At 41.7% G+C, this 24,924-nt stretch overlaps 2 protein-coding genes and 1 pseudogene across 7 annotated transcripts in view; 2 read left to right on the top strand and 1 right to left on the bottom strand.

Moving 5' to 3' along the window:
* The window catches only part of ATM (ATM serine/threonine kinase), a 125,533-nt gene extending 109,901 nt beyond the window's left edge, over window positions 1-15,632 (bottom strand). For all 5 annotated transcript variants that reach the window (XM_039229142.1, XM_039229143.1, XM_039229144.1 and 2 more), the window contains exons 1-6: window positions 15,374-15,632; window positions 14,901-15,086; window positions 11,048-11,145; window positions 10,856-10,968; window positions 7,300-7,445; window positions 3,125-3,289 (exon numbers count right to left, since the gene is read on the bottom strand). In XM_039229142.1, the coding sequence (XP_039085073.1) occupies window positions 3,125-3,289; window positions 7,300-7,445; window positions 10,856-10,968; window positions 11,048-11,119 (496 nt within the window). In that variant the 5' untranslated portion in view covers window positions 11,120-11,145; window positions 14,901-15,086; window positions 15,374-15,632. The remainder of the gene's footprint in view (window positions 1-3,124; window positions 3,290-7,299; window positions 7,446-10,855; window positions 10,969-11,047; window positions 11,146-14,900; window positions 15,087-15,373) is intronic.
* Window positions 9,487-10,476, top strand: LOC120229864 (annotated as a pseudogene).
* A 245-nt stretch (window positions 15,633-15,877) lies between the features above and the next one.
* LOC120229887 (protein NPAT) overlaps window positions 15,878-24,924 on the top strand; it is a 49,711-nt gene continuing 40,664 nt past the window's right edge. The window contains exon 1 of one of the 2 annotated variants that reach the window (XM_039229205.1): window positions 15,878-16,042. In XM_039229205.1, the coding sequence (XP_039085136.1) occupies window positions 16,006-16,042 (37 nt within the window). In that variant the 5' untranslated portion in view covers window positions 15,878-16,005. Of the gene's footprint in view, window positions 16,043-16,505; window positions 16,713-24,924 lie in introns of those variants that run through there. The other variant, XM_039229204.1, reaches the window with a different exon arrangement.

The following is a 24,924-nucleotide window of genomic DNA, read 5'->3' as shown; positions in this document are numbered from 1 at the left end:
ATCCCTGTACTTTAATAAAATCACCTTTGTGCACCCCCCCGAAAGAAAAGAGAAAAAGAAAGGACTCAAAGAGCTCTTTGTACGCTCATGTTCATAATAGCATTATTCACACCAGCCAAAAAGCAGAAACCACTCAAATGCCCAATGACAGATGAATGGATAAACAAAACACAGTACATACACCCAGTGGAATATCACTCAGTCTTAAAAAGGAAGTACGTTCTGGGGCGCCTGGGTGGCTCAGCCAGCTGAGCATCCCACTTCAGCTCAGGTCATAATCTCATGGTTTGTGGGTTCAAGCCCTGCATCATGCTCTGTGCTGATAGCTTGGAGCCTAGAGACTGCTTGGGATTCTGTGTCTCCCCCTCTCTCTCTCTGTCTCTCCCCTGCTCATGCTTTGTCTCTTTGTCTCTCTGTTTCTCTCAGAAAAATAAACATCAAAAAAAAAAGGAAGTTCTGAGACACACTACAGCATGAATGAACCTTGAAGATACGAGTGAAATAAGCCATTCACAAGAGGACAAATTCTGTATGGCTTCACTTACAGGAGGCAGCCAGAGGGGCTAGCTCATAGATACAGAAAGCAGAATAGTTGCCAAGGGCTGCGGGACAGAGTTTCAGTTTGGGAAGATGAGAAAAGTGTTGGAAATGGAAGGTGATGCTTGCACAACAATGTGAACAGAATAATTAACGCCACTGAACTGTATACTTAAAAATGGCTAAAATGGGGGGCGCCTTGGTGGCTTAGTCGGTTAAGCGTCCGACTTTCGCTTAGGTCATGATCTCGCAGTTTGTGGGTTCGAGCCCCGCGTCAGGCTCTGTGCTGACTGCCAGCTCAGAGCCTAGAGCCTGTTTCAGTCTGTGACTCCCTCTCTCTCTGACCCTCCCCTGCTCACGCTGTCTCTCTCTCTCTCCTAGAAATAAATAAAACATTTTTTTAAAAAATGGCTAAAATGGTAAATTATAGGTCATGTACAAGGTCCTGGTCAATAGAATACAACAGAGAAAAATAAATAAAAGTCACGACGCTCAGAAATGAATGGAAAAAACACAGATACATGACTGTCTAAAGAGAAGATCCCACAGAAGCTAAAAAAGAACTCCTAGATCTGATAAGTGATTTTAGCAAGGTCCCAGGACACAAGATTAATACACTAAAATCAGTTGTACTTCAGTATGATAGTAATGAACAATATGGAAATTGAAAATTTTAGCACTATACAACTTATAAACTATTGCTATATAAATCTAATAAAAATATACAAACCCTGTATGCTGATAATCATAAAACATTGATTTCTTTAAGTCAAAAAAGATCTATTACAACGAGCACTGGGTGTTGTAGTAAGTGGTAAGTCACTTAATTCTACTCCTGAATCCAATACTACACTGTATATTAACTAATTTGAATTGAAATAACAGTTTGGAAGAGAACACCAACAACAAAAACAAAGACATAAACAAATAAAGAAATACATCATGTTCATGGATTGGAAGACTCTACGTGGTTAAGAAGTCTGTTCTCCCTTAATTGTTCAACTGAGCCAGTGCAATCCCTACCAAAATCCAGCATGTTTTTTTGTAGAAACCAACGACCTGACTCCAAACTTGATGTGATAATGCTGGCTGGCTTCAGGCCATCTTCTCATCTCCTCTAAACTCTCCCTCTAGATAGTCTCATCCCTAAGCACAGGCTCCAACAACATCACTACCAAAGATGGGTTCTGAACATAAACTTCACTTCTTGAGCAAAGTCCTCATTAGAGAAGGAAGTTCTCATCAGAGGAGGGAACTAACTAGAAAAACAATTCAACCAAAGGACAGATGGTGAGAAGTGAAAGTAGTACGGTTAAAAATAGAAAGAGAATTATAGAGAACATGCCAGATGATGGAACCATACACAGGATACTTCAGGAAGGACCGCCTTTGTTTCAGCAAGACCCATGGCTACATGTAATCATCTAAAATACGCAAACCCTCTGAAGCTCTAGGATGGACCACTTTGGTCAGAGAGAGGTCGCAGCATCCAGGATATCACTAGCCTATTCTCTACCAGACTTGTTGAAGGTTGAGTTTGGGACACAGCCTCCCTCAGGTTCAGAACAAGAATAAAGGGCCCCGATGACACCTAAGAAATTAACACAACAGCTCAGAAGGCTTTTCTTCACGTGGGAAGAGTAAAGTACAACGCAAGGCACTGGTCAGGTCCACATGTATCTCGTTTTGAAACAAGAAACTGACAACAAGTAAGACAGACAAATGCCTTTTCAGGTAGTTAGCACAATTTATCCTGAATACTTCCAATGAAAAATACTGAGCTTTTAGATTTTCAGAGGTGGCTGTATTAGACAACCGTGGCATACGGCTTAGAGTGACTTCATGGAAGCCAAATGTCGTTCTCACCCACTGAACCCAGTCAGCAACAGAAATGCTCCGCCTCTGAAATCAACCAGCTTGAATGTTTCCGCCTCTGGCCCTAACTTCCTTCCTGTGTGGTCTCTACTAACTTTCACCTACAGGCTGTGAAAAACACGAGGCCCCTCCCCGGCACCCACTCTCCTCATCCGGTAGTCGGTGGGGCCTGCGCCTCCCGTGCTACCGTTGTGATTGGCGTTACCTCACAAGCGACCTGCTACAAACCTGATCCAATGGATTCTCAAGTGTTTTATCATTTCTACCACACTTAACAGGTTATCGCCCTTCCAACCTGAGGCTCTGTTGCTTTCACTTTTATGACACCTCTCCCTCCTGGTTTTCTTCTTTGTACTTTAATCTTGGTGGGGTTTGGGTGTCACTGATTTGTGAACTTACTGCGCCCAAACATATCTATGACATAGTGTGTCATGAGTTTTGGTTTACTTGTTTTTTTCTGGCCACTGCCCTGTCAAGTTCTTGAGGACAGGGATGGCTTCTTTCAATTCTGTAACTCCTAATCTCTGAAAAAAACACAGTAACTTGGGAAGTCCATAATAAATAAAACTAGGTGTTGGATTCTGTAACTGTTTAATTTTACTAGGATACTGTGAAACAGACAGGTCTTTTGGGGGATACACATTCTGACTGGTCTATTAGTGACATTTCATTTCACAGAAAAGATTCAAAAATAACAAACTTCCAAACATACCAAGCCACTGTTGCTGAGATATTTCACACCAGTATTTTCTCACTGTGAGAATATCCTTGAGCAAGAGGTTGCTGCAGTCGGCTCCAAAAACATTACCATTAAATGAATCTTTCACTGTTTCCATGATATAATTCAAGAGTTCTTGACATTTCAGTCTGGGTGCTCCTATTTAAAAATAAACAAGTAAATAAAAATATGCAAATCTTAAGAAAAACAAGAACACCTGGAATTACAACTATATAAATAATTCCACTTGGGAAATTACTATTAACTAACCTCTTTCTCATGGAGCAGCGATTAGCAAACTGTGGCCCATGGGCAAAGTGCAGCCAGCTGCCTGTTTTGGAAAATAAAGTTTTACGGGGCCACAGCCACGTCCATTCTTTTATGCATTGTCTACAGCTACTTTCATGCCACAACAGCGGAGGTGAATAACTGAGACAGAGACCAGAGAGCCCGAAAAGTCGAAAACATTTATAGTCTGGTCTGGTCCCATGACAAAAGAAGTTTGCTGATCTCTATGTGAATATATAGCAAAGACAATCATTCATCCTATCCTTAATAATTCACAATTTCTGGCATGATCTAAAATGATCTAATGTTTCTTGGTACTTTTTAAAAAGAATGAATTCACTAGAATAACCTGAGATTGTAAGGAGGATATTTACTTTGAAAACCAAATTACTTTCAAATCCTACAATAGCATGTAAGACATGTAAGTATGTAAGACAGTAATATTTCTACTTTTATTTATTAGAGTTCCTAAAAATTCACTACTAATAGGTATCTTATTGAAGGTAACAAAAGGACATTTAAAAACTGTTTCTTATTTTCAGCAAATCACACTGATATTGCAGCTAAAATTTTATTGTATTTCAACATTAACAATCTTAAAACCACCCGTAACATTTTTTTGTTATAAGCTATCAGCAGGTCACAAGTGAAGACATATCTGATTATATTCTCGTTTAGCATTTTCTTATGGTGAGAACCATCAAATTATGATAAATAAATATACTCTGACATAATTTGAGTATCATTTCCACTTGCAGCTTACATCATAATTTTAGGCACCTGTGGCCAATAATGAAATTCACACTCCCACAATCCTCTGCTTTAACACCCTGTGCATCTGTCTTTTACATTGTCTTATCCATAACATATGTTATATTATAACCTCCCTAAGGAATTAATTAATCTCTATATCGCAACACAACCCAGTAACTGTCCTAAATAGTATCTGTTTAGGTTTACTAAACATTTATTGAGTAACTACATCAATTAATGTCAGGATGAAATCACATTTCCCTATGGTCTTAGTCCTAACATATTTCCTTCCTCTGCCAAATTTGAGAAATGCCTCAAGAATTATGCTGACATTCTTTTCTAAAAAAAAATCTGCCTCCAGAGGACAACTAAGTTGGCTGAAAAGGATTTAAGGCACCTCATAGAACTTAACGTTTTGCACATGTGCTTTGGGCAGAAGCAGATAAATGCCTCCATAAAAGAAGGAACAGTGTTTGCTAAGTGGTTCCTTCCCAGCTATCTTTTTTTAATCTGTTTCTTTCATCTACCTTGAACATCAATGCTAAATAAGCCTGGCAAAGTCTGGACATGTGTTTCAATTCCCATCAATTCTCCCAACTCTTTGAAAAACACAACGAAGTGAAATGGCATGATAGAAACACTCTAATTTTGTTCTGAGATGAAAACCATTTAAGTTACAAAGTCAAACCTGAAACTGGGACCCTTGGGTGGCCCAATCAGTTAAGCATCCGACTTCAGCTCAGGTCTTGATCTCACAGCTCATGAGCTCGTGAGTTTGAGCCCCGCATCAGACTCTGTCCTGACAGCTCAGAGCCTGGAGCCTGCTTCAGATTCTTTGTCTCCCTATCTCTCTGTCCCTCCCCCACACTCACACTCGCTCGCTCTCTCTCTCTCTCTCTCTCTCTCGCCCCTTCAAAAATAAACATCAGAAAAAATTTCAAAGTTAAACCTGAAGGAAAAGGAAGCCTCAAATAAAAACAACCAATTTTTAAACATTTAAATGATCTTATATTGATAATTTCATCTACTTATTCCTGTAAACCAAAATATTGATACTTTCACACATTTTCAAATGTGACGTCCACTGTTAATTTTGCAGTTGAAGGTCTTTTCACTCTAAAGCAAAATTACAGGGGTGCCTGGGTGGCTCAGCCAGTTAAGCGTCTGACTTCAGCTCGGGTCATGATCTCACAGTTTATGGGTTCGAGCTCCACGTCAGGCTCTGTGCTGTCAACCCAGAGCCTTGAGCCTGCTTCAGATTCTGTGTTTCCTTCTCCTTCCGCTCCTCCCCCACTCATGCTCTGTCTTTCAAAAATAAATAAACGTTAAAAAAAAAAAAAAAAAGCAAAATTACATGCTACAAACTTTTCTGGGGAGCTACAAATGGGGATCTTTCTCTCCCTAACTAAGTACGGATTAAAATCTATTTAACTGAGGGCTGATGGGGGTGAGGGAGAGGGGAAGGGGGGTGATGGGCATGGAGGAGGGCACTTGTTGGGATGAGCACTGGGTGTTACATGGAAACCAACTTGACAAAACACTATGAAAGAAAAAAAAAATCTATTTAGAACCCAATGTCAGTAGCCAAGAAATCAAATTTTAATAAATGCAAGGCTATCATATTGGGAATAAGCAGTTGCAGAGTATTTTAGAGTAGCTTTCCTCTGTCAGTGCTGGAGCCCCGGACACAGGCTTGCCCCTATCCACACAACTGGCATCTCGGAGCAGGAAAAATAAATTTCTGCTAAGCCACTGCTATTTATTTTATTTTATTTTATTTTATTTTAATTTATTTCTGAGAGAGAGAGAGAGAGAGACAGCATGAAACTGGGAGGGTCAGAGAGAGAAGGAGACACAGAATCCAAAGCAGGCTCCAGGCTCTGAGATGGCTGTCAGCACAGAGCCCAACACAGGGCTCGAACCCACGAACCATGAGATCATGACCTGAGCCAAAGTCAGACGAAGCCACTGCTTTTTAGACTCAAATTTCATAGCACCATTCTAAAATATCATTTGCTAACCGTCTATGTCCTTCTACTTAATAACGTTTATCAACACTGGGCTTTTCTGATTCTTTTTATTTTAAAGTTTCTTATTTTAATTTCAAGACAGTTAACCCACAGTGTTATATTTCTTTCAGGTGTCCAACATATACTAATTTAATGGCCTTTCTGATTCTTAAACTGACCTTGGCATCTCAAAGACACACCTTTGTCTACGAAGAGTGAACAGCATTTGAGCCCAAGAGTCTGTAAAAACATCTCTGCTTCTAGTTTTCAGGAATGCATGAAGCCCATTTCCTTACATGAGCCTACAAGGATCCTGCATTTTGTTTCAAAAATATCAACTCATTAAAATATTCACCACACCAGTTCAAAATGAAAATATTGGCTCATCAGGAGCAAAAAATTCACAGTTATTTTTTTAAAATCAAATAGTAGACACAGTTATAGTCAAGAGGATGGGTTCTGACTACCAAGAAAGCCACCTTGATCTCTAAATGAGTTAGTAGAAGTAGAGAGTCAAAGTCCTGGGCCGCTATGTATCAATCAGAGCATACCTTGAATTGAGTCCCAGACTTTGAGATAGAATTAAACTGAAGAAAATTCAAAAGAGACGACACAAAAACTAGGTCATATAAGCTGAAGGAAGATAATTATCTGTTTAGCTTAGAGAAGAAGCCTCAGAGGAAATGCTGTTGCTAACTTCAGACACCTCAAAGGATGTCACATTGAAAAAATTAATTACGATTTGCCTGTACTGCCCCCGAAGGCAGAAGCAAGAACAACGGGAGACAGGTTTTTGCGATGATTAAAGCTCTTCAAAGACAGAAAAAAAAGCCTCAGAAGGTTACGTTCGATCACTAAGGCCACCGACGTGCTAAGAACCAATAGAGGGGGTCCAAGAAGAATGGGCAGCTGGAATCGTAACCTTTAATCTTTCTACCCGAGGCTACCATTCCATGCTTTCGTAAATTCGTCCAAATATTTAAATCTATAGTATTAAAATCCAAGATACATACCAGAAATCAGAGTGAGCACTCAACTGTTAGCTCAATACATTCCGACCAAACCCAGGCAAGAGTCCCTCTCCCTAGACCAGTCTTTACAACTGACAATGGCACTTACTTTTATTTGCACACTTGATGAAGTATTTGACCAGACTACTGATTTCTTGCATCTTCTTCTGCCTGGTGGCTTGTGCTGAGGCTGATACGCCTGGTTTTGCGGTTTTCAGACATTCTGTTTCTTTTTGAACATATTTCTGTAAAAATCTTCAAGAAAACAAAGTGGAACTTCAGAAAACTCATTAAATGCTTAAGTTATTATAATAATTCTCAAAACTCCGTATGCCATTTTACAGAGAACAAGCCACAATGCTTTAATCAACGTACCACCTACATACAACAATTTTCTCTTTCAAGGCCTAGGCCCCACCACACCAATTTAAAGTCTGGTCTGGATCTGGAGCCTCCGTGATCTCGCCTTATTATTAAAAGTTTACAACGCTATAAGGGCTCTTGATTCTTTCTTACCTGTTATTCTGTACAACCCACCCCTTCCCTAGGCAGTTGGTAACACTTCCAGCCTTTGACTGAAGCCTGCCTGGAAAATATTCATGAGTAGCTGGAAGTGCCAGGCGCATCTCTGACCTATCTGATGAGCTTACCCAAAATACTCATCCTTAGATAATACCTAGAGTTGTGGTATTTGAAATACACTAAGTAACCAGAGGAAAAGAAGCATGCATTTTTCATGTTATCTGCACTGAAATCTGGAAGTCATTCTAGTACCATATTAGTGGTAAAAATAAAAGTGTTCTAAACAATAACAAATACTCATACTTCCTCTTCAATGAAAATGTTGTTTCATGTTTCCCAGTATTCTGTTAATTTAAAATATTCCACTCATGTTTCCTTAGTCTTATAATTTATTTCTAGTTAGACTTCATAGTGACAACCTGTATCTTAATGTAAAAAGGCATCAATTCTGTCTGCCACTCCAATCTAGCAATCAATTCTGTCTTTGCAATGAGTGAATTTTGTTTTTCTTAACTGCATATGTATACTATTCTGTAATTTTTTTTTTTTAATTTATTTATTTCTAGGAGAGAGAGAGAGATAGACAGCGTGAACAGGGGAGGGTCAGAGAGAGAGGGAGACACAGACTCTGAAACAGGCTCCAGGCTCCGAGCTGGCAGTCAGCACAGAGCCCGATGTGGGGCTCGAACCCACGATCCGCGAGATCATGACCTAAGCGAAAGTCAGACGCTCAACTGACTAAGCCACCCAGGCGCCCCTGTAATTTTTTTTGCTAAAATTTAACATATGGCACTTGCTTAGAACAATAAAGATGTAAAAATAACAAGGGCGCCTATGGGACTAAATCGGTTGAGCATACAGTTCTTGGTCTCAGCTCAGGTCATGATCTCACAGTTCGTGGGTTCAACCCCTGCATCAAACTCCACAAGCACTGACAGTGCAGAGTCTGCCTGGAATTCTCTCTTTCCCTTTCTCTCTGCCCCCACCCTCCTCTGTGTTCTCTCTCTCTCTCCCAAAATAAACAAACTTTAAAAGAAGTAAAAATAGGGGCGTCTGGGTGGCTTAGTCGGTTGAGTGTCAGACTTTCCCTTAGGTCATGATCTCGCGGTTCGTGGGTTCGGGCCCCGCGTCGGGCTCTTTGCTGACTGCCAGCTCAGAGCCTGGAGCCTGTTTCAGTCTGTGACTGCCTCTCTCTCTGACCCTCCCCTGTTCGCGCTGTCTCTCTCTCTCCTAGAAATAAATAAATAAATAAATAAAAGAAGTAAAAATAATAAAGTATTTTTTATAACTTAATTTTATTCTCAAATTGGAAATAAACTCTTTTGAACAAGTATGAAAGGAATTTTCTCAAATCTTCTTTTAAATTTATTTTGAGAGAGAAGCAGAGAGAGGATCCCAAGTAGACTCCTCACTGTCCACACACAGCCTAACATAGGGCTCGAACCCATGAAGCAGGAGATCATGATGTGAGCTGAAATCAAGAGTCAGACGCTGAACATACTGAGTCACCCAGGCACCCCAGAATTTTCTCTAATCTTGAGTGATATGTCTAAGACCTTGTACTGATTGAATAACTTAGAAATTTAACTTTTTCTATATGAACATCCTTTAAAAATTATGTTTCAGGTAACTATTAGGCACCAATTTTATATGCAAGGCACAAGGATAAATAAGACCTACATATACAGAAATATCACAGCAAATAAAAATGAAAGACAAAACTAAAGACGCTAAAAAGAATTAGAATGGGCTTTCTGCCCGTGGACACCGCCGAGTAAGCATCGATAAAGTCTCCCCTCCCACTGCCGTCATGTCTAAGTCAGAGTCTCCCAAAGAGCCTGAACAGCTGCGGAAGCTTTTCATCGGAGGTTTGAGCTTTGAAACAACCGATGAGACTCTGAGGAGCCATTCTGAGCAATGGGGAACGCTTACGGACTGTGTGGTAATGAGAGATCCAAACACCAAGCGCTCCAGAGGCTTTGGGTTTGTCACCTATGCCACTGTGGAGGAGGTGGACGCGGCCATGAATGCAAGGCCACACGAGGTGGATGGAAGAGTTGTAGAACCAAAGAGGGCTGTCTCGAGAGAAGATTCTCAAAGACCTGGTGCCCACCTAACTGTGAAAAAGATTTCCGTCGGTGGCATTAAAGAAGACACTGAAGAACATCATCTAAGAGATTGTTTTGAACAGTATGGGAAAATTGAAGTGATCGAAATCATGACTGACCGAGGCAGTGGCAAAAAGAGAGGCTTTGCTTTTGTAACATTTGATGACCATGACTCTGTAGACAAGATTGTTATTCAAAAATACTATACTGTGAACGGCCACAACTGTGAAGTAAGGAAGGCTCTGTCTAAACAAGAGATGGCTAGTGCTTCCTCCAGCCAAAGAGGTCGAAGTGGTTCTGGAAACTTCGGTGGTGGTCGTGGTGGTGGTTTTGGTGGGAATGACAATTTTGGTCGTGGAGGAAACTTCAGTGGGCGTGGTGGCTTTGGTGGCAGTTGAGGTGGTGGTGGATATGGTGGCAGTGGGGATGGCTATAACGGATTTGGTAATGATGGAAGCAACTTTGGAGGTGGTGGAAGCTATAATGATTTTGGCAATTACAACAATCAGTCTTCAAATTTTGGACCCATGAAAGGAGGAAATTTTGGAGGCAGAAGCTCTGGCCCCTATGGTGGTGGAGGCCAATACTTTGCCAAACCACGAAACCAAGGTGGCTATGGCGGTTCCAGCAGCAGCAGTAGCTATGGCAGTGGCAGAAGGTTTTACTGCCAGGAAACAAAGCTTAGCAGGAGAGGAGAGCCAGAGAAGTGACAGGGAAGCTACAGGTTACAACAGATTTGTGAACTCAGCCAAGCACAGTGGTGGCAGGGCCTAGCTGCTACAAGAAGACATGTTTTAGACAATACTCATGTGTACGGGCGAGAAACTCGAGGACTGTATTTGTGACTAATTGTATAACAGATTATTTTAGTTTCTGTTCTGTGGAAAGTGTAAATAAAGCATTCCAACAAAGGGTTTTAATGTAGATTTTTTTTTTTCGCACCCATGCTGTTGATTGCTAAATGTAATAGTCTGATCATGACGCTGAATAAACGTGTCTTTAAAAAAAAAAAAAAAAAGAATTAGAATGGAATACCTAAAAACAGCATCCCAATTCAAGTATTTCCCTTGTTTGGAATCTGAATGCCGATCTAAATGTTGAACAGTTTCAGGATCCCGGATAAGGCGCTTAAATTTCTCAACTTCTTTCTGGAAACGAAGAAGAACACGGTAATGGGTTGCCAATCACACACTCACTTCAAGGAAAGATAAAATTACAGCTTACTACCCTTCGCTCTGTAGCTCTATCGTGTTCCAGTTGACGACAGCAGATAAGCAGATCGTTAAGGGCTAGACTCATGGTTCAGAATTTCAGAAAACACGTCACTGTAAAAAATACATACATGCAAAATTACTTTAGACCTTCAGGTTGTGGTATTAATGCATAGTCAGGTCAAAGTATACAACCGGAGATACACTGTGTTTAAACATACAGTGGTTTTTCTTAATGTTTTCATGCTCAAATGAGATTTTCTAAGAATATATCAAAACAAAGCTTCAACGTGTAAATTTGTGTGCAGTAGTGGGATAAAAATAGAAAACATATAGTTTATCGCTCTGACATAAAAACAGAAAACCTAATTTATTGTTCTGGGACCTTTTCTTTTTTCTTCTTAAATTTTTAAAAATGTTATTTATTTATTTTTGGAGCGCCTGGGTGGCTTAGTCGGTTAAGCGTCCGACTTTCGCTTAGGTCACGATCTCGCGGTTCGTAGGTTCGGGCCCCGCGTCGGGCTCTGTGCTGACTGCCAGCTCAGAGCCTGGAGCCTGTTTCAGTCTGTGACTCCCTCTCTCTCTGACCCCCCCTGCTCGCGCTGTCTCTCTCTCTCTCTCCTAGAAATGGATAAAAACCTTAAAAAAAAAAATTAAAAAAAAAAAGTTATTTATTTATTTTTGAGAGACAGAGCGTGAGCAGGTGTGGGACAGAGAGAGATGAAGACACAGAATCCAAAGCAGGATCAGGCTCTGAGCTGTCAGCACAGAGCCTGACGCGGAGCTTAAACTCACTAACAGTGAGATCGTGACCTGAGCTAAAGTCGGACACTTAAACCTACTGAGCCACCCAGGTGTCCCTGAGGCCTTTTCTAGGAAACATAATATCTATAGATACTCAAATTAAAATGTAAAAGATGAACAGGAGACAGCCAGGTCAAGAACAAGGAAAAGGGCACAAAGGGATTTAACCCTTTAATAGCAGCACCCTTTCTTATATGTAGTGATGTGTCATTTGTTGAGCCAAAAGCGTAATTTGCTTGTGTTTTGGAATTGATACCTAGGAGGTTATCAGAGCTGCTAAGCCTTGCCTAGCACTCAAGGCTCACTTGGCTTTATGGTTCTCATTTAAAACATAAAGTTATAAAAACAATTGCGTTCCTGTTTTAAAAGAAAATACTACAGCGATATCCTTTGCAAAAGTCAAAAATCAACTACATTTTACTGGGCTTTAATCCCAATGCTGTAGTTTTCCTTCTCTTAGGTTTTTTTAACATAATCAAGCCTTCCTTTGAGGACCTTTAAAAAAAGTCCCATAAGAACAGCATTTTGTGTCATTAATTTTGAGTCTCTTTATAAAGAAGCTTCATTTTTGTTAAAGTATAAATGTTTACAAAGAAAATGTGTACTTTTTTGTGTATTACCTACCTCAAGAAGGAGAGGAGGGGAAGTCCTTTACTGATGCATTCACATAAATTCTATTCATTCTTTAAAGATCAAGTATGTTTCCCTGCCACTATTTAACTCACAGGATTTTAAAACTGGAACTGAGAGACCATCTTCGTACAAAGGAAGAAATAACCCCTACAAAATTATTTCGACACTCTCTTTATTTTTTTAATATATTTTTTTAATGTTTTATTTCTGAGAGAGAGAGAGAGAGAGAGAGACAGCGTGAGCAGGGGAGGGTAGAGAGAGAGGGAGACACAGAATCCGAAGACAGGGTCCAGGCTCTGAGCTAGCTGTCAGCACAGAGCCCAACACGGTGCTAGAACCCATGAACTGGGAGATCGTGAGCTGAGCCAAAGTCAGACGCTTAACCAACTGAGCCACCCATGTGCCCCTTCAACACTCTCTTTAAACACTCAGTGAAGGCACACTACCTAATGAGCTTACCTATTTCACTGGGAGAAAGGTCTAACTCGCTTCTCCATTTTTATTCATTGGTTCTTCCAACTCTTATCCCTAGTACAACCTCCTCTACGCTGCTGTAGATTACAGGTTGTTATTTACTTGACAGTCTTATTCATTGGGTCATAAACTTCTTAAGGAAAAGAGCTATTATTTTCATTTTCATGTTATCTTCATCTCCCTTCCTCACAATTTTGTCTAGGACTCTTCCCCCTTCTTACTCTTAACCCTCTTGCACCGAGTCAATACGGAAAATCAAACCGGGATTCTAACTGATGAAAACATGTGAGCAGTACCCGAAGAATCATAAACACAGGCACATTTATTTCTAGATATACTAAAAACATTGTTTGCAACATAAAAAAAAAAAAATTGCATGTTTACTGAACATGTGACACTTCCAGGAAGATGTAGGCCTCAACTTTTCTTTTTTTAAAGCTGTGGTTTTTCTGCTGACTTCTTTCTGTTTTTCTCTCCTCCGTTTCTCAAAGATGAATTACTTTCAAGAAAACACAACAGTTCAATCAGGAAATGTTCATTCACTGATACACGCAACATTTACTGAGCAACTACTGTGCTTGAGGTACTATATTAAGAGTAAGAGACACAAATCCTCCCTTGTGAACCAGTGAGGGAGAGTGAGGAAAAACGAGTATCCTGAAAAACCAATGTATAATTCCACATTTTAATACACGACTCAAAAGAAACACAGTATACAACAACAATGGAGAAGATCACCTCTGATAAGGTGCCAGAGAACACATCTCAGAGGAGGTTACAACAAAGCCAAGATCTGAACAGGTGCCAATCACTGAAACAGCTAGAAGGCCAACATTTCAGGGGAGACTAGTATCACCAAAAGGTCCAAAGATGGAAAAGTGCATGCCACGTTGGAGGAACTGAAAGAAAACCAAAGAACTACAAAGTAGTCAGCTAAAGCTGACTGAGCAACAGATCATGTAGAATTCGATTAATACATTCCTCCCAAACTATGTAGATTCCACTACCAACACACAACTGAACGATGCACTTTTTCTAAGCAACAGCCTCCGAATTGGCAAATCCAACGTTCCTCTAACTCCATCAAGTTGATCGCTCTGCAGAATTTGACAGTGAACCCTACACCCCATCTTCCTGCATATAATTCTGCCCTCGGCATGCCAGTCTTTCCCAATGTAATAGTGGGGGCTCTGTAGTTAGATCGGGCCAGTTCAAATCCTAGTCCTGTCATTTACAAACTGTATAACCTCGAGCAAGTTAGCCACTTCCTCTAAATTTCAGTTCTGTCAATGATAAAATGAAAAACAATACTAGAACCTAGCTCAAAGGTATCCACGTGTGTGTGTTTAACACAGTGCCTGGACCACAGAAAATGTCACCAAATTGCTAGCAATTATCATAATACTTCGTTTCCTAAGTCTCTTTTACCGGTTGTTCTTCTACCCACACCTGCAAGACTATCTTTGTGTCCTTACTTCTCAACCTATGCTCTCCCAGGGCGAGCTCATCAGCCTCTAAGACCCCCATGCTAAAATCGCCCACATCTATTTCATCCAACGCCAGACATCACTCTTGAGCGTCAAGAACCTTCCGCCGCTTTGTGCCTTTACACGCATTTCCCCTTGTCTGCAAGGCCCCTATCATCCCCCTCGGGGGCAAGTGAACGACTGGAGGTCTCACCACACAACCTCCTTTACTCCTCTGCCATCACAGCTCTCTCTCAGGTTACCCTCCTCTGAGCTCTAAGAGTCCCTTTACTTCTTGTACCCAACTGGGCGCATGGGTGGCTCAGTTTGCTGAGCATTAGACTCTCGATTTCTTCTCAGGTAATGATCCCAGGGTCGTGCGATCCAGCCCCGCGCTAAGTTGGAGCCTGCTGGGGATTCACACTCTCCCTCCCTCTGCTCTTGCAAAGAATAAAAAAGTAAATAAAGTAAAATTCTAAAACTTCTCGGTACCTGGCAAGAACAGCAGCGAACGCTCTGGAATCCTCACCACGGGCCAAAATGATCGCAGGGGAGACAGCACAGCCCCGGAGCATAAACGACCACCAGAATTCCAGCTCCAGCAAAAGTCACTTCACAGTCCGCGCTCCTACGCACGCCAATCTAGTTGACACCTCAACAGATGCTCTTGGGTCAAATCTAATAAAGAAGAGGGCGTGGGAAGCATGATTAATCAAGTCACCCAGTGACGTCTGGGCCGTACGGGGACAGGGAAAGGGGACGCGCTTGAGGATTCAGCGCGGCGTTTGGAAGAAGAGCCCCGGCTCGTAAGTCCGCGACGCGATCGCAGCGAGGGCGGCAGAAAGCGCGGCGTCGAGGAATGGGCCGCTAGGGCGCAGCAGGGGAGGCCGGCGACCAGGGGGCTGGCGCAGAACGGCTCGGACGCCCCTCGAGTCCTCCACCCGCAATGCTCGCCGCGCCCCTACCGCTGCACGGAACGGCCAGAGTGCAGTTTCCCGAAGCGGCGGCCGAGACGGCTGCAGCCGAAACCCGGCTCCACTCGTCTTTCCCCGCGGCCGCCGCAGCTGCAGCCAGGGGGCCTCGCACTCTTCCCGCTTCCGGCTCAAAGGCCGCATGCCCGCGCAGCCAGGGTCTCCGGAAGAAGTCAGGGTGACCCAGGGGCGGGCACCGTCTGCCCATGCGCGACGACCCCCGCACGCTCTCCACCACTGCGCCCGCTCCCCTCAAAACATTCTGCTCGTCGGAGCAAACGCGCCTGCGCGAGGCCAGCCAATGGCGCGCGACCTTGCGTCCGCCACTCGCCCTCTGAGCCGGGCTCGAGCGCTTGCATCGCACCTCCTCCCCGCCCTCCGCCCCACCCCTCCGCATGCGAGGACGGAAGTGACGACAGATCCGACGGGAACGGAGGCGGGGTGCATTTAGGCGCCTTTCTTTCTCCGGCGGAAGCGATTGGCGGACGGGAGGCGAAAGAGGCGGGACAAGTTGCCGCGGGTTCGGTGCCGCCACTGGAACCGGGAGATGCGGCGCAGGAGCTGTCGGTGTGTCGGCTTTCACCTGAGTCTCGTCTCCTACTGCGGTTCCTGCTGCGGCTTCGGTCATGCTGTTACCCTCGGACATCGCGCGGCTGGTTCTGGGTGAGTGCGGGCGCGGGAGGGACGGAGAGTGGGCCTGGCGGAGCAGGACGGAGCGACCTTTGGGGCCAGAGGCTCTCCCGGGGCGGGGAGGCTCCGGGGCTTTGCCTGCGCGCTTGCAAGTTCTGACCGGCGGCCGGTCTCCCCCAGCCGGGCTCTCGCGCCGCGCAAGCCTCTGTGTGCGGAGGCCGCGCTCCACGGGGGCTGCGTGGCGAGGGGAGGGCCGAGGCGAAGCCCCGGCGGAGCACCTGAGGCCCGGATTCGGAGGGGGAGCCAGGCCCGCACGCTTCGTCGGGACCCCTGCAAGGAGCCTTGTGGACGAGACGGACGGAGCCTCGTCCAGACCAGGAAAAAGGAGGACGTCCCCGAGCCACCCGGTCGTGCAGAAAGACCTTCCCGACGCCCTGTTCGTCCCTCGTCCTTAGAACTACGAAGGTGGGGCGGACGGGGGTGATTTTGCCTCCCCATCCCTCACCCCTCCCTCCCCACAGTCGTCCGGCGCCGAGCTCTGAAATGCCCGCTGCTGGTTCTAAAGCAGCAGCAATTCCTGATCGTGGGACGGGCGAGAGATTTCGCAGAGGAAATGCCTTCCAGTCGAACGGTTTTCTAGTCCTGATGGTTCGTGTTTTCCTCCATTTGAGGACGGTCGGTTCTGCGGGCCCGTTGTCAGCGCGTACGTACGTCTGTGTGGGAAACGGGTTTTGTCGTTTGGCCCGGGAAGGAATGGAGAGGGTCGTGCTTGAGCCCCAGAGCCGTGGGAAGCCCAAACCCTCAGGCCCCGAGCCGGTGGTTTGCAGACCTCGTTCGCGACAGCCCTGAAAGTAAATGGTAAACACCTGTGACGAAACTTCCCGTCGCGTCCACAGGACTTGCTGTTGTTACCTTATTGTTAGAAAATCCCATTTGTCTCTCTTAAGTGCTCAGCCCGTCCAGAAAAACAGGGCATGGTGCGCGGGCCTTTTGATGAACACGCTTTGCAGGAAGCAGGAGAGGGTAACGGTTCCACAGTCCGTTTTTGGAGAAACTAATGACCTAAGGTTAATATTTTTGTTCACGTTTGGTTAATTTTTTTGTCCATTTTATCAGAACGTATCAATAGTTAGCCTCCATCTGTATCTGTGAGAAAAAGCTGGCTGTCTTGTAATTGTTACATCTAAGAGGTTTATATGTAAACTCGTCTAAAGTAGACTTTTCACAGTGTACAGGATAACATTGACGTACTTTGTTTTTTCCTGCAGGCGTATCGTTTGGTTATAAATTGAAAGTTGTGGCAATCTGGTTAATCCACTCGGGTTTCTATGACTATAGTCCTTAACAGGGTTTCTCTCCTTGTTCGATGTTGATGTTTGGGGCCACGTAATTATTCATGGGGAGCTGTCCTGGGCATCGTGAGATGGTTAGATCCCTGGCAGCTCTGGAGAGGTGCCAATGAGACCGCACTCCGACCCCCACCCACTTAGGACATTTAAAAAGTGTCTCCACAGAGTGCCAGTATGTTCCCTGGAGGGCAAAATCACCCCCCAGCTAAAAATAATTGGTCTTAAAGCATTAAAGCAATAAGATTTTCTAACGAATAGTTCACACCTGCTTGTGTTCCCCACAAGCCACCTGCTCTGCTTGACTTGCTACGTTTTTTAATGGATAAAAACTCCAAATTTGTTGTTTCTTACCCTAAAATTCTTTGTCATTCACGTTCCATTTTAATTGCCACCAATCCTATTCCTCTGCCTTCTTTCGGATTTCTGTCATGGCTTTTCTCGTATAGTCTTGCTACTGATGTTTACTGTTGAGCAAATCTGCCTGAAGCATTCACACTACATATCCTAGTCTAAAAGTTGAAAAATTCGTGCACTTAACCAAAATTTCAAGTTGTCCAGAAGAGTATAGCGTAATACAAAAAAAAAAAGAAAGTCTCCCCACACTCATTCTTACTTTTTTTTTTTTTTTTTAATGTTTTATCTATTTCTGAGAGACAGACACAGCGTGAGCAGGGGAGGGTCAGAGAGAGAGTCAGAGAGAGAGGGAGACACAGAATCTGAAGCAGGCTCCAGGCTCTGAGCTGGCTGTCAGCACAGAGCCCGACACGGGGCTCGAACCCACGAACTGTGAGATCATGACCTGAGCCAAAGTTGTACGCTTAACCGGCTGATCCACCCAGGCGCCCCTCGTTCTTACTCTTCTCATTTAGTATTATATATCTTGAAGCTTATGTTAGCACCTGGTGATCCTTAATTCCGAAGCTTAGAGGCTTAAAATGGTAATACTTTCATTATTTCATCATGATTCTTCTTTCAGTACAAAGCACCTTCTTCATCTCTCTTTTTGTTGGTTCCTCTTATGCATAATGTTCTTTAAGCAAATCTTTGAGTGCTTTGCTTAGTATCGGACAGTGTGCTAAATGCTAGGAATGAGAATTAAGTTCTCCCTTTGGAGTTCACATAATTAGGGTTGTTTTTTTTTTTTTTAACTCTTCCACACGTACACCCTCCTGCCCCACCAATACTTTTCCTAGACCCCACCTCACATTCTAACGCCATGTTAACTTATTTTTTTGTGAGATGTACGTGATATATACTGCACTTAAGCCATTTTAAAGTTGTACGGTTTTGTGGCATTAAGTACACTTAACGTTGTCCTGTAACCATCACCATTATCCACCTTTAGAAGTTTTCTGTCTTCCCAAACTGAAAATCACTTTTTTGTCCTTGGTATTCCTGATCTGGGATGAATAAGACAGGCTTCGGGGGTTCTTGGAGTCCCCAGAACTCTCTGTAAAGGCTTATATACAGGTTGGGTATTTTTATGGGTGTAGGATCCAGAACTTTTTTTGGATTTCTAAATTTGTTTGTGCCTTCCTGTATGATTCAGAATCCGTTCAGGAAGACTTAAACTAATGTGAGTATTTAAAATGAAGGGATTTAGTGAGAGAGAATTGGATACACTGGTGATAGAAAAACTAACAAGACATGAGCTGACTCCGAGTAGCTTCTGCAGGAAGCCACTGTGATAATCAGGAGGACAAGGAGAGGTGAAGCAACCCAGAGGCTGGGTTCTCTCTGGGGAGGATGGAAGGTAGACTTGCCTGGTAAGGGAGCACTTGTCGCAGAGAAGATTCTACTAAGGCGAAGAAGAAATGAGAGGAAACAGTATCACTCCAATCTCCCACTGGTGCTTCCCATTGTTTGGATGCCCCCAGAAGCAAGCTGACCTGGAGCCTAGGAAACATTGCCTGCAGGGGGGTCAAGTTTCCTATCTTTCCTACCAGAGGAAGAGGAAGAAGAGATTGAAAGCAAACAGATCTAGGATTGACACACTCCTGGGTGATCAAGAGACACTGATCCTATTCACATTTATATAGCTAAGACATTAAAAATACTTAAATATTTACAGACGTGCAACTGTGATCATAACATTCCTTTTTGCCTACTGAATGTCATTTAGCCAGGTTTTCTGTTTTTCTTCAGATTGTGTTTATTCATATTATTATTTGTTCATAAAAATGTCATTGCTGACATTTACAGCTTTTTATGATCCTTACCCATTCTGTCTTTTCAGTTGTATCTCCAGCTCTTCTCCGTCATATCCGTTGTGCTTCCTCCAGACTGGGCATGCTCTCCATGTATGCTTTTCATCAGCTTTGTTGGGATGCCCCAACCATCCTTCAAGACTCAACATCTTCATGATAGTCATAATTTTCCCCAAGTCTAGTAGTACTTTCTCTAGCCCCTCTCCCCCCAGGAAGTAAGTCCTGCTGTCTTACTACCTTTGCTTTGTATTGCACTTACTTGCATATGTATCTTCTGGGTCATTTTTAGATAACTTCTTTATAGTCAGAAACTTTTATTTGTGAATCTAGTCATACAGTTAAGTCTTCCCAAGAATCACTTATGTTTTTAAAATGTCATTAAATATTGAATAATTTCTGGGAAAGTATTAGAATATGTGAAGGAGATTGGGGCACTTGGGTTACTCAATCAGTTAAGCTTAGGTTGGGCTCAGGTCATGATCTCACGGTTCGTGAGTTCAAGCCCCATGTTGGGCTCTGACAGCCCAGAGTCTGGACCCTGCTTTGGATTCTGTGCCTCCCTCTCTCTCTGCCCCTCTCCTGCTCACACTGTCTCTCTCTCTCTCTCTCTCTCTCTCTCTCAGAAATAAAACTTTTTTTTTTTAATTAAAAAAAAATATATGTGAAGGATATATTTTCAAGTAGGGGGTTTTGAGACCTCTTGCTTTCTTCTTCATCAGGCACCTTTCTTTCTTTCTCCATAAATAGAATAAAAGAGGTTCACTCTTGGCATTCAGTTCCTAAAATGTTAATGCTCTAGGTATAATTAGGATATTATCCTTACTTCTCTTTTCCAGTTATCTTTCCCCTTTGGTCTGTTTTGTTATTCATTACTACCTCCACTGAATAGCAGGCAGAAGACAATATTGAGAAAAAGGGAAACTCAGGCATGTTTTCTTACCTTTTGTACATCTTTGACAGTAAGTTTACAAAAAGCTGTTTTTAGGAGTAAAGGAAAAATAATGTTAATTGAAGAGTAATTATTTGTATTTTAATGAGAGATCCTTTGATCCCTGTTTTGTATTTTCATTGTAACATTTGAGATTTGGAATATTTACACCTAAAACTTCTACTGTTATTCTAATAGAGAACTGGTTACAATCTAATACTGAATGAAGATAAATAAGCTTTTAGTAAGCAAATAACTGGTTTTGTGTATGTATGTGTGTGTGTACATAAATTTTGAAGTAGTCACTCAATACATCACCACGTCGTTTTGAAACTCCTAGGACAAAAGTACAGCAAACTACATCAAGTCTAATCTAAAATGTCTAATCTAGATTGCCCAATGTTGGGCATGGTTTTTGTTTTGTTTTTAAAGAATTGGTGTTTTTTTCCCTTTAAGATTTTAATTTTAATCTCTATACCCAACATGGCACTAAACAACCCAAGATCGAGTCGTATATTCTACCGGCTAAGTCAGCCAGGCACTCCTGAAGAATCCTTTTTTACTTCATCTGAGGCAGTCATCAACCCAGATTGGTATTCTCATTCCACTGTCCACATCACATCAGTCTAGAATAATTGACCCCACCTTCAGGACCACTCGGGCTCTGGGATTTTAGGATGCTATGGGTATTTGGGTTTTTTCCTAACTCTTTATGTAACCAGATAAAGATCTTGGAAAAACCATTTAATGTCTTCTGTGCCCAGTTGCTATTCCTCAAATTGAAGAAGGCCAAGGTCCATCTCAGGTCTAAATTCGAAATTCTGTGTTTCCTGGATAAAGAGATTTGCATACAGGAGGCTCTCATCAGTGTCTCTGGGAGAGTTCCTAGTGCCCTGCAGCCCAGCAGCAAGAATAAAGCTCACATACTGAAGGGGCACCTAATGACTTAATGGGCTTTGATGTAGGCAGCTACCTGTTAATTTTCTTTTAGAGGACAATCCCAGGGGTAAAGTGTACTTTGCAGTGGAATAATGACCGTTTCAGATATTGGGATTGCTAGAGGATATCTCATTTAGAAATCAGTTTTAAATCACATTCTTCTGGTAGTTTTTCCTATCAGAACAAAATAAAAGCCCCCAAAGGAATATTTATCTCAGAGTTTAAATCTGTTGGAATGTCAAAAGGATCTAAAAATGAAAGCATCTGTAAATATTTGAAGCTGGCAGAAATCATAAATACTAATTCTGATAATCTGTTAAGTTTGAGCAGAAACCAAAAGGAACTAACAGAATCCCTAGGCACACTTTAAATATAAACTGTTAATCCTGTGGTCATGTCTAGTAACTCAAATTATGAGAGTTGGGAAAATGCATAAATTGTCTATACAGGCACATAATCAAGCCTACACATGAGAAAATGGGTTATGTGGAAGATGCTGAAAAGTCTCCTTTCCCTCTCTGGTAAACTGATAATAATGCTACCAGATAGAAACCAGGCTATAAAATAAAGTAAGCCATTCTGTCTGAATTTTCAGGATTTAGCTACCCATACCCCTGCACACATGCATCATAGCATTAAACATCACTGTTGTTTACTATGATTATGGGCCATCGTAAGTATTTTATTCTCATCTTTTTTTTTTTTTTTTTTTTTTTTTTTTTTTTTTTTTTTTTTTTTTTTTTGTCTTTATTTGGGAGAGTGGCAGAGAGAGGGAGGGAGAATGAGAATCCCAAGCAGGCTCAGCACTGTCAGTACCAAGTCCAATACAAGTCTTACAGCCTGAGCTGCTATCAAGAGTTTAACCAGATGAGGCACCCAGGCACCACATATTTTATTCACATCCTATTTGATCTTCTCAAGGGCCCAAAAAAGCAATTGCTTTTCTATGTAGCAACTGCTTGCTCTATGATACAGTGGTAGAAAGCGAGGTCCCAAGAGGGTATATATGCTATAAACTGCTTTTCTTTCAAAAGCCAAAATAATCTAAAGGAGACCGTCCTTGATCATATATTTTTATTCATTTGTTCATTTATCCATCCATTCTTTTATTTATCCATTTATTCAGGAACTCGTTCAATTTTTCAACATACCCTACTCCAAAGAAAGCTACCTGTAAATCTAGCCTGTCCCCCCTTTTTTTGCTGTATTTTATTGTATATGTGCATGCTACATATACAGTATGTATTATATATGTATAAACAGTATACATACTGTGTGTATGCTGTATTCATTTGATGGATATTTGAGTTTTATATAGCTTATACAAACTTAAAAAATGTTTATAACCTTGCTTACAAGTTTTTGTGTGGACATGTTTCATTTCATTTGAATGCCAAAAAGGATTGCTAAATTGAGTTTAAATCTATCTCACTATTTGTTTTCTGTTTGTCTCATTTGTTTCCAACCAAAAAATGTCCCATTTTTTCCTACATTCTTAAAGATTATTTTAGTATTCCATTTTGTCTCTACTACTGGTTTATTAACTTTAGCTCTCTGTTTTAATTTTTAAAAAGTGAAGCAGAACACATCAGATCTAATTTAAAATGGGAACTCTAGATTGCCCAAAGTTGGGCATGTTTTTAAGAGCCGAAGATAAGTTTCTTAGTGCTATTTTAAGATGCATTGTAATTTTTGAACATTTTTAGAAGTAATGTAGCCTTTTAACAGCCTTTTCTCAAGTGTATACTGAAGCGTAATGTCTTAGGATAAGCCATAAACTGACTGATGTGGGATCATTCCTTGGCCAACATGTGCTACCACAAGTGGCCATATTATTCTGAGAAAAGTTACTTCTCTTACTACATTGTGTCTAGGGTGGTGTTTCTCAACCTTACTTTATTATCATGCTCTTAAGGGGTATTGTTAGACTTTTACCCCCCAGTCTCCAAATAATATTTTAACGTCACAAATACACTATATATTGTATGTATATCTGTGACTTATGCATGAAAAGTGGTATTTTTTTGTATCCTTGCCACCTCTGTACCAGTTTTCATCCCCTTCAGGCTATGTTCTTTTTGAGAATGTTTGAGCTGCAGAAAAGCACACCCACTTTCAGGAATTAGATTTCACACCACCACCTGTTAGAAGTCTCAAGTGGTTATGAATACATCTGGAGTGAATAGTACTTTTGGAACTCTACTGTGAAAAGAAATTGTTTATCTTCAGTTTAAATTTTGAGGCATATAAAAAGGTCCACCTGCCCTGATTCTGAGTGACTCCAGTGCTTCTCAACATATTTTAAGTTCCTGTGTTCATGAAATCCTAGTAGCAGGTGACTTACTACAAATAATGTAACTTAAAATGCAAACCATCATAAAAATGATTTCTTTTCAGCTGGCTGTAGAATTATATGGGTTTATATTGAGTTGTTTATTTGTAAAAAATAAAAAAGGAAGGAAAATAGCAATTTATCCTTGATCTCCTTTCATATTTTCATATTTGAGGTGATATTACATCTTCAGTGATGGAGATACTGAAGTAGTAATGTATGAGGTAAAATATTTCTTCTGTTTTCTAAATGTCTTCCCATACTCTAAATGACAGTATCTTTGGTTTTTTATTTGTATATTTATTTGTGTAGCATTAGTTAACAAAAGGTTGGAAAACTGATTCATCACCTGTAAGTAGAAAGTGGTGAGTTGGTTCCCACATCCCAGCTAGGGCATTTCCTAAAATAGGATGACCATTTTCTTGCTTTTTCTTTTTATAACCTTCATATATAATGACTTCAAAGGCAGTCTCTTTAGTTTTTTGACTTAGAGAGCCTGGGTAAAGATACAGTTCCAGGTGAGAAGAGTAGAACCTTGCAATTTGGAAGTTGGAAGACACCTAAATAATTGCATTGGAAGTTAAATACTTGAGTATTGTACCAGCACTGAGATCAGTCTACTACAAATATTGTACCAAAAAAGAATGTAAGTGGTAGTTACCCTAGACCTAGAGTTGGAATTAGCTAGACTAAGAAAAGATACGCTGCCCAAGCAACAGCAATGGTATCTACAATGGCCTTGATATCAGAACATACATGAATTTGCACAATTAAAAGACCAGCTAGTCTGAGAGATGGAATGACACAAGTCAAAAGAAGAAAATTAGGATGGAAAACAAGTAGAGCTTCATATAACACATTAAGAATTTAGGATTACTTTTTTACTCTGAGATTCATGTACCACAGTGTGGAAATTCAGTGGTTTTCAGTATATGCACAGTGATGTGCAACCATCACCACTGTGTTCATTCCAGAATGTTTCCATCATCCCAGGAAGAAACCCCAAACCTGTTAATAAGTCGCTCCCACTTGCTCCCTTCTCCCATCCTGTAGCAACCACTAATCTTTTGTCTCTGTGGGTTTGCCTATTCTGGACATTTTATGTAAATGGAATTCTAGCAAAACCTTGGTTTGTTGAGCAGAATTCATTCCGGAAACAT

Source organism: Hyaena hyaena, unplaced genomic scaffold, assembly GCF_003009895.1.
Source record: "Hyaena hyaena isolate Hyena2069 unplaced genomic scaffold, ASM300989v1 scaffold_36, whole genome shotgun sequence".
Classification (NCBI taxonomy): Eukaryota; Metazoa; Chordata; class Mammalia; order Carnivora; family Hyaenidae; genus Hyaena; species Hyaena hyaena.
Note: the sequence above shows the minus strand (reverse complement) of the source record. Positions and strands in the feature narration are given on the sequence as shown.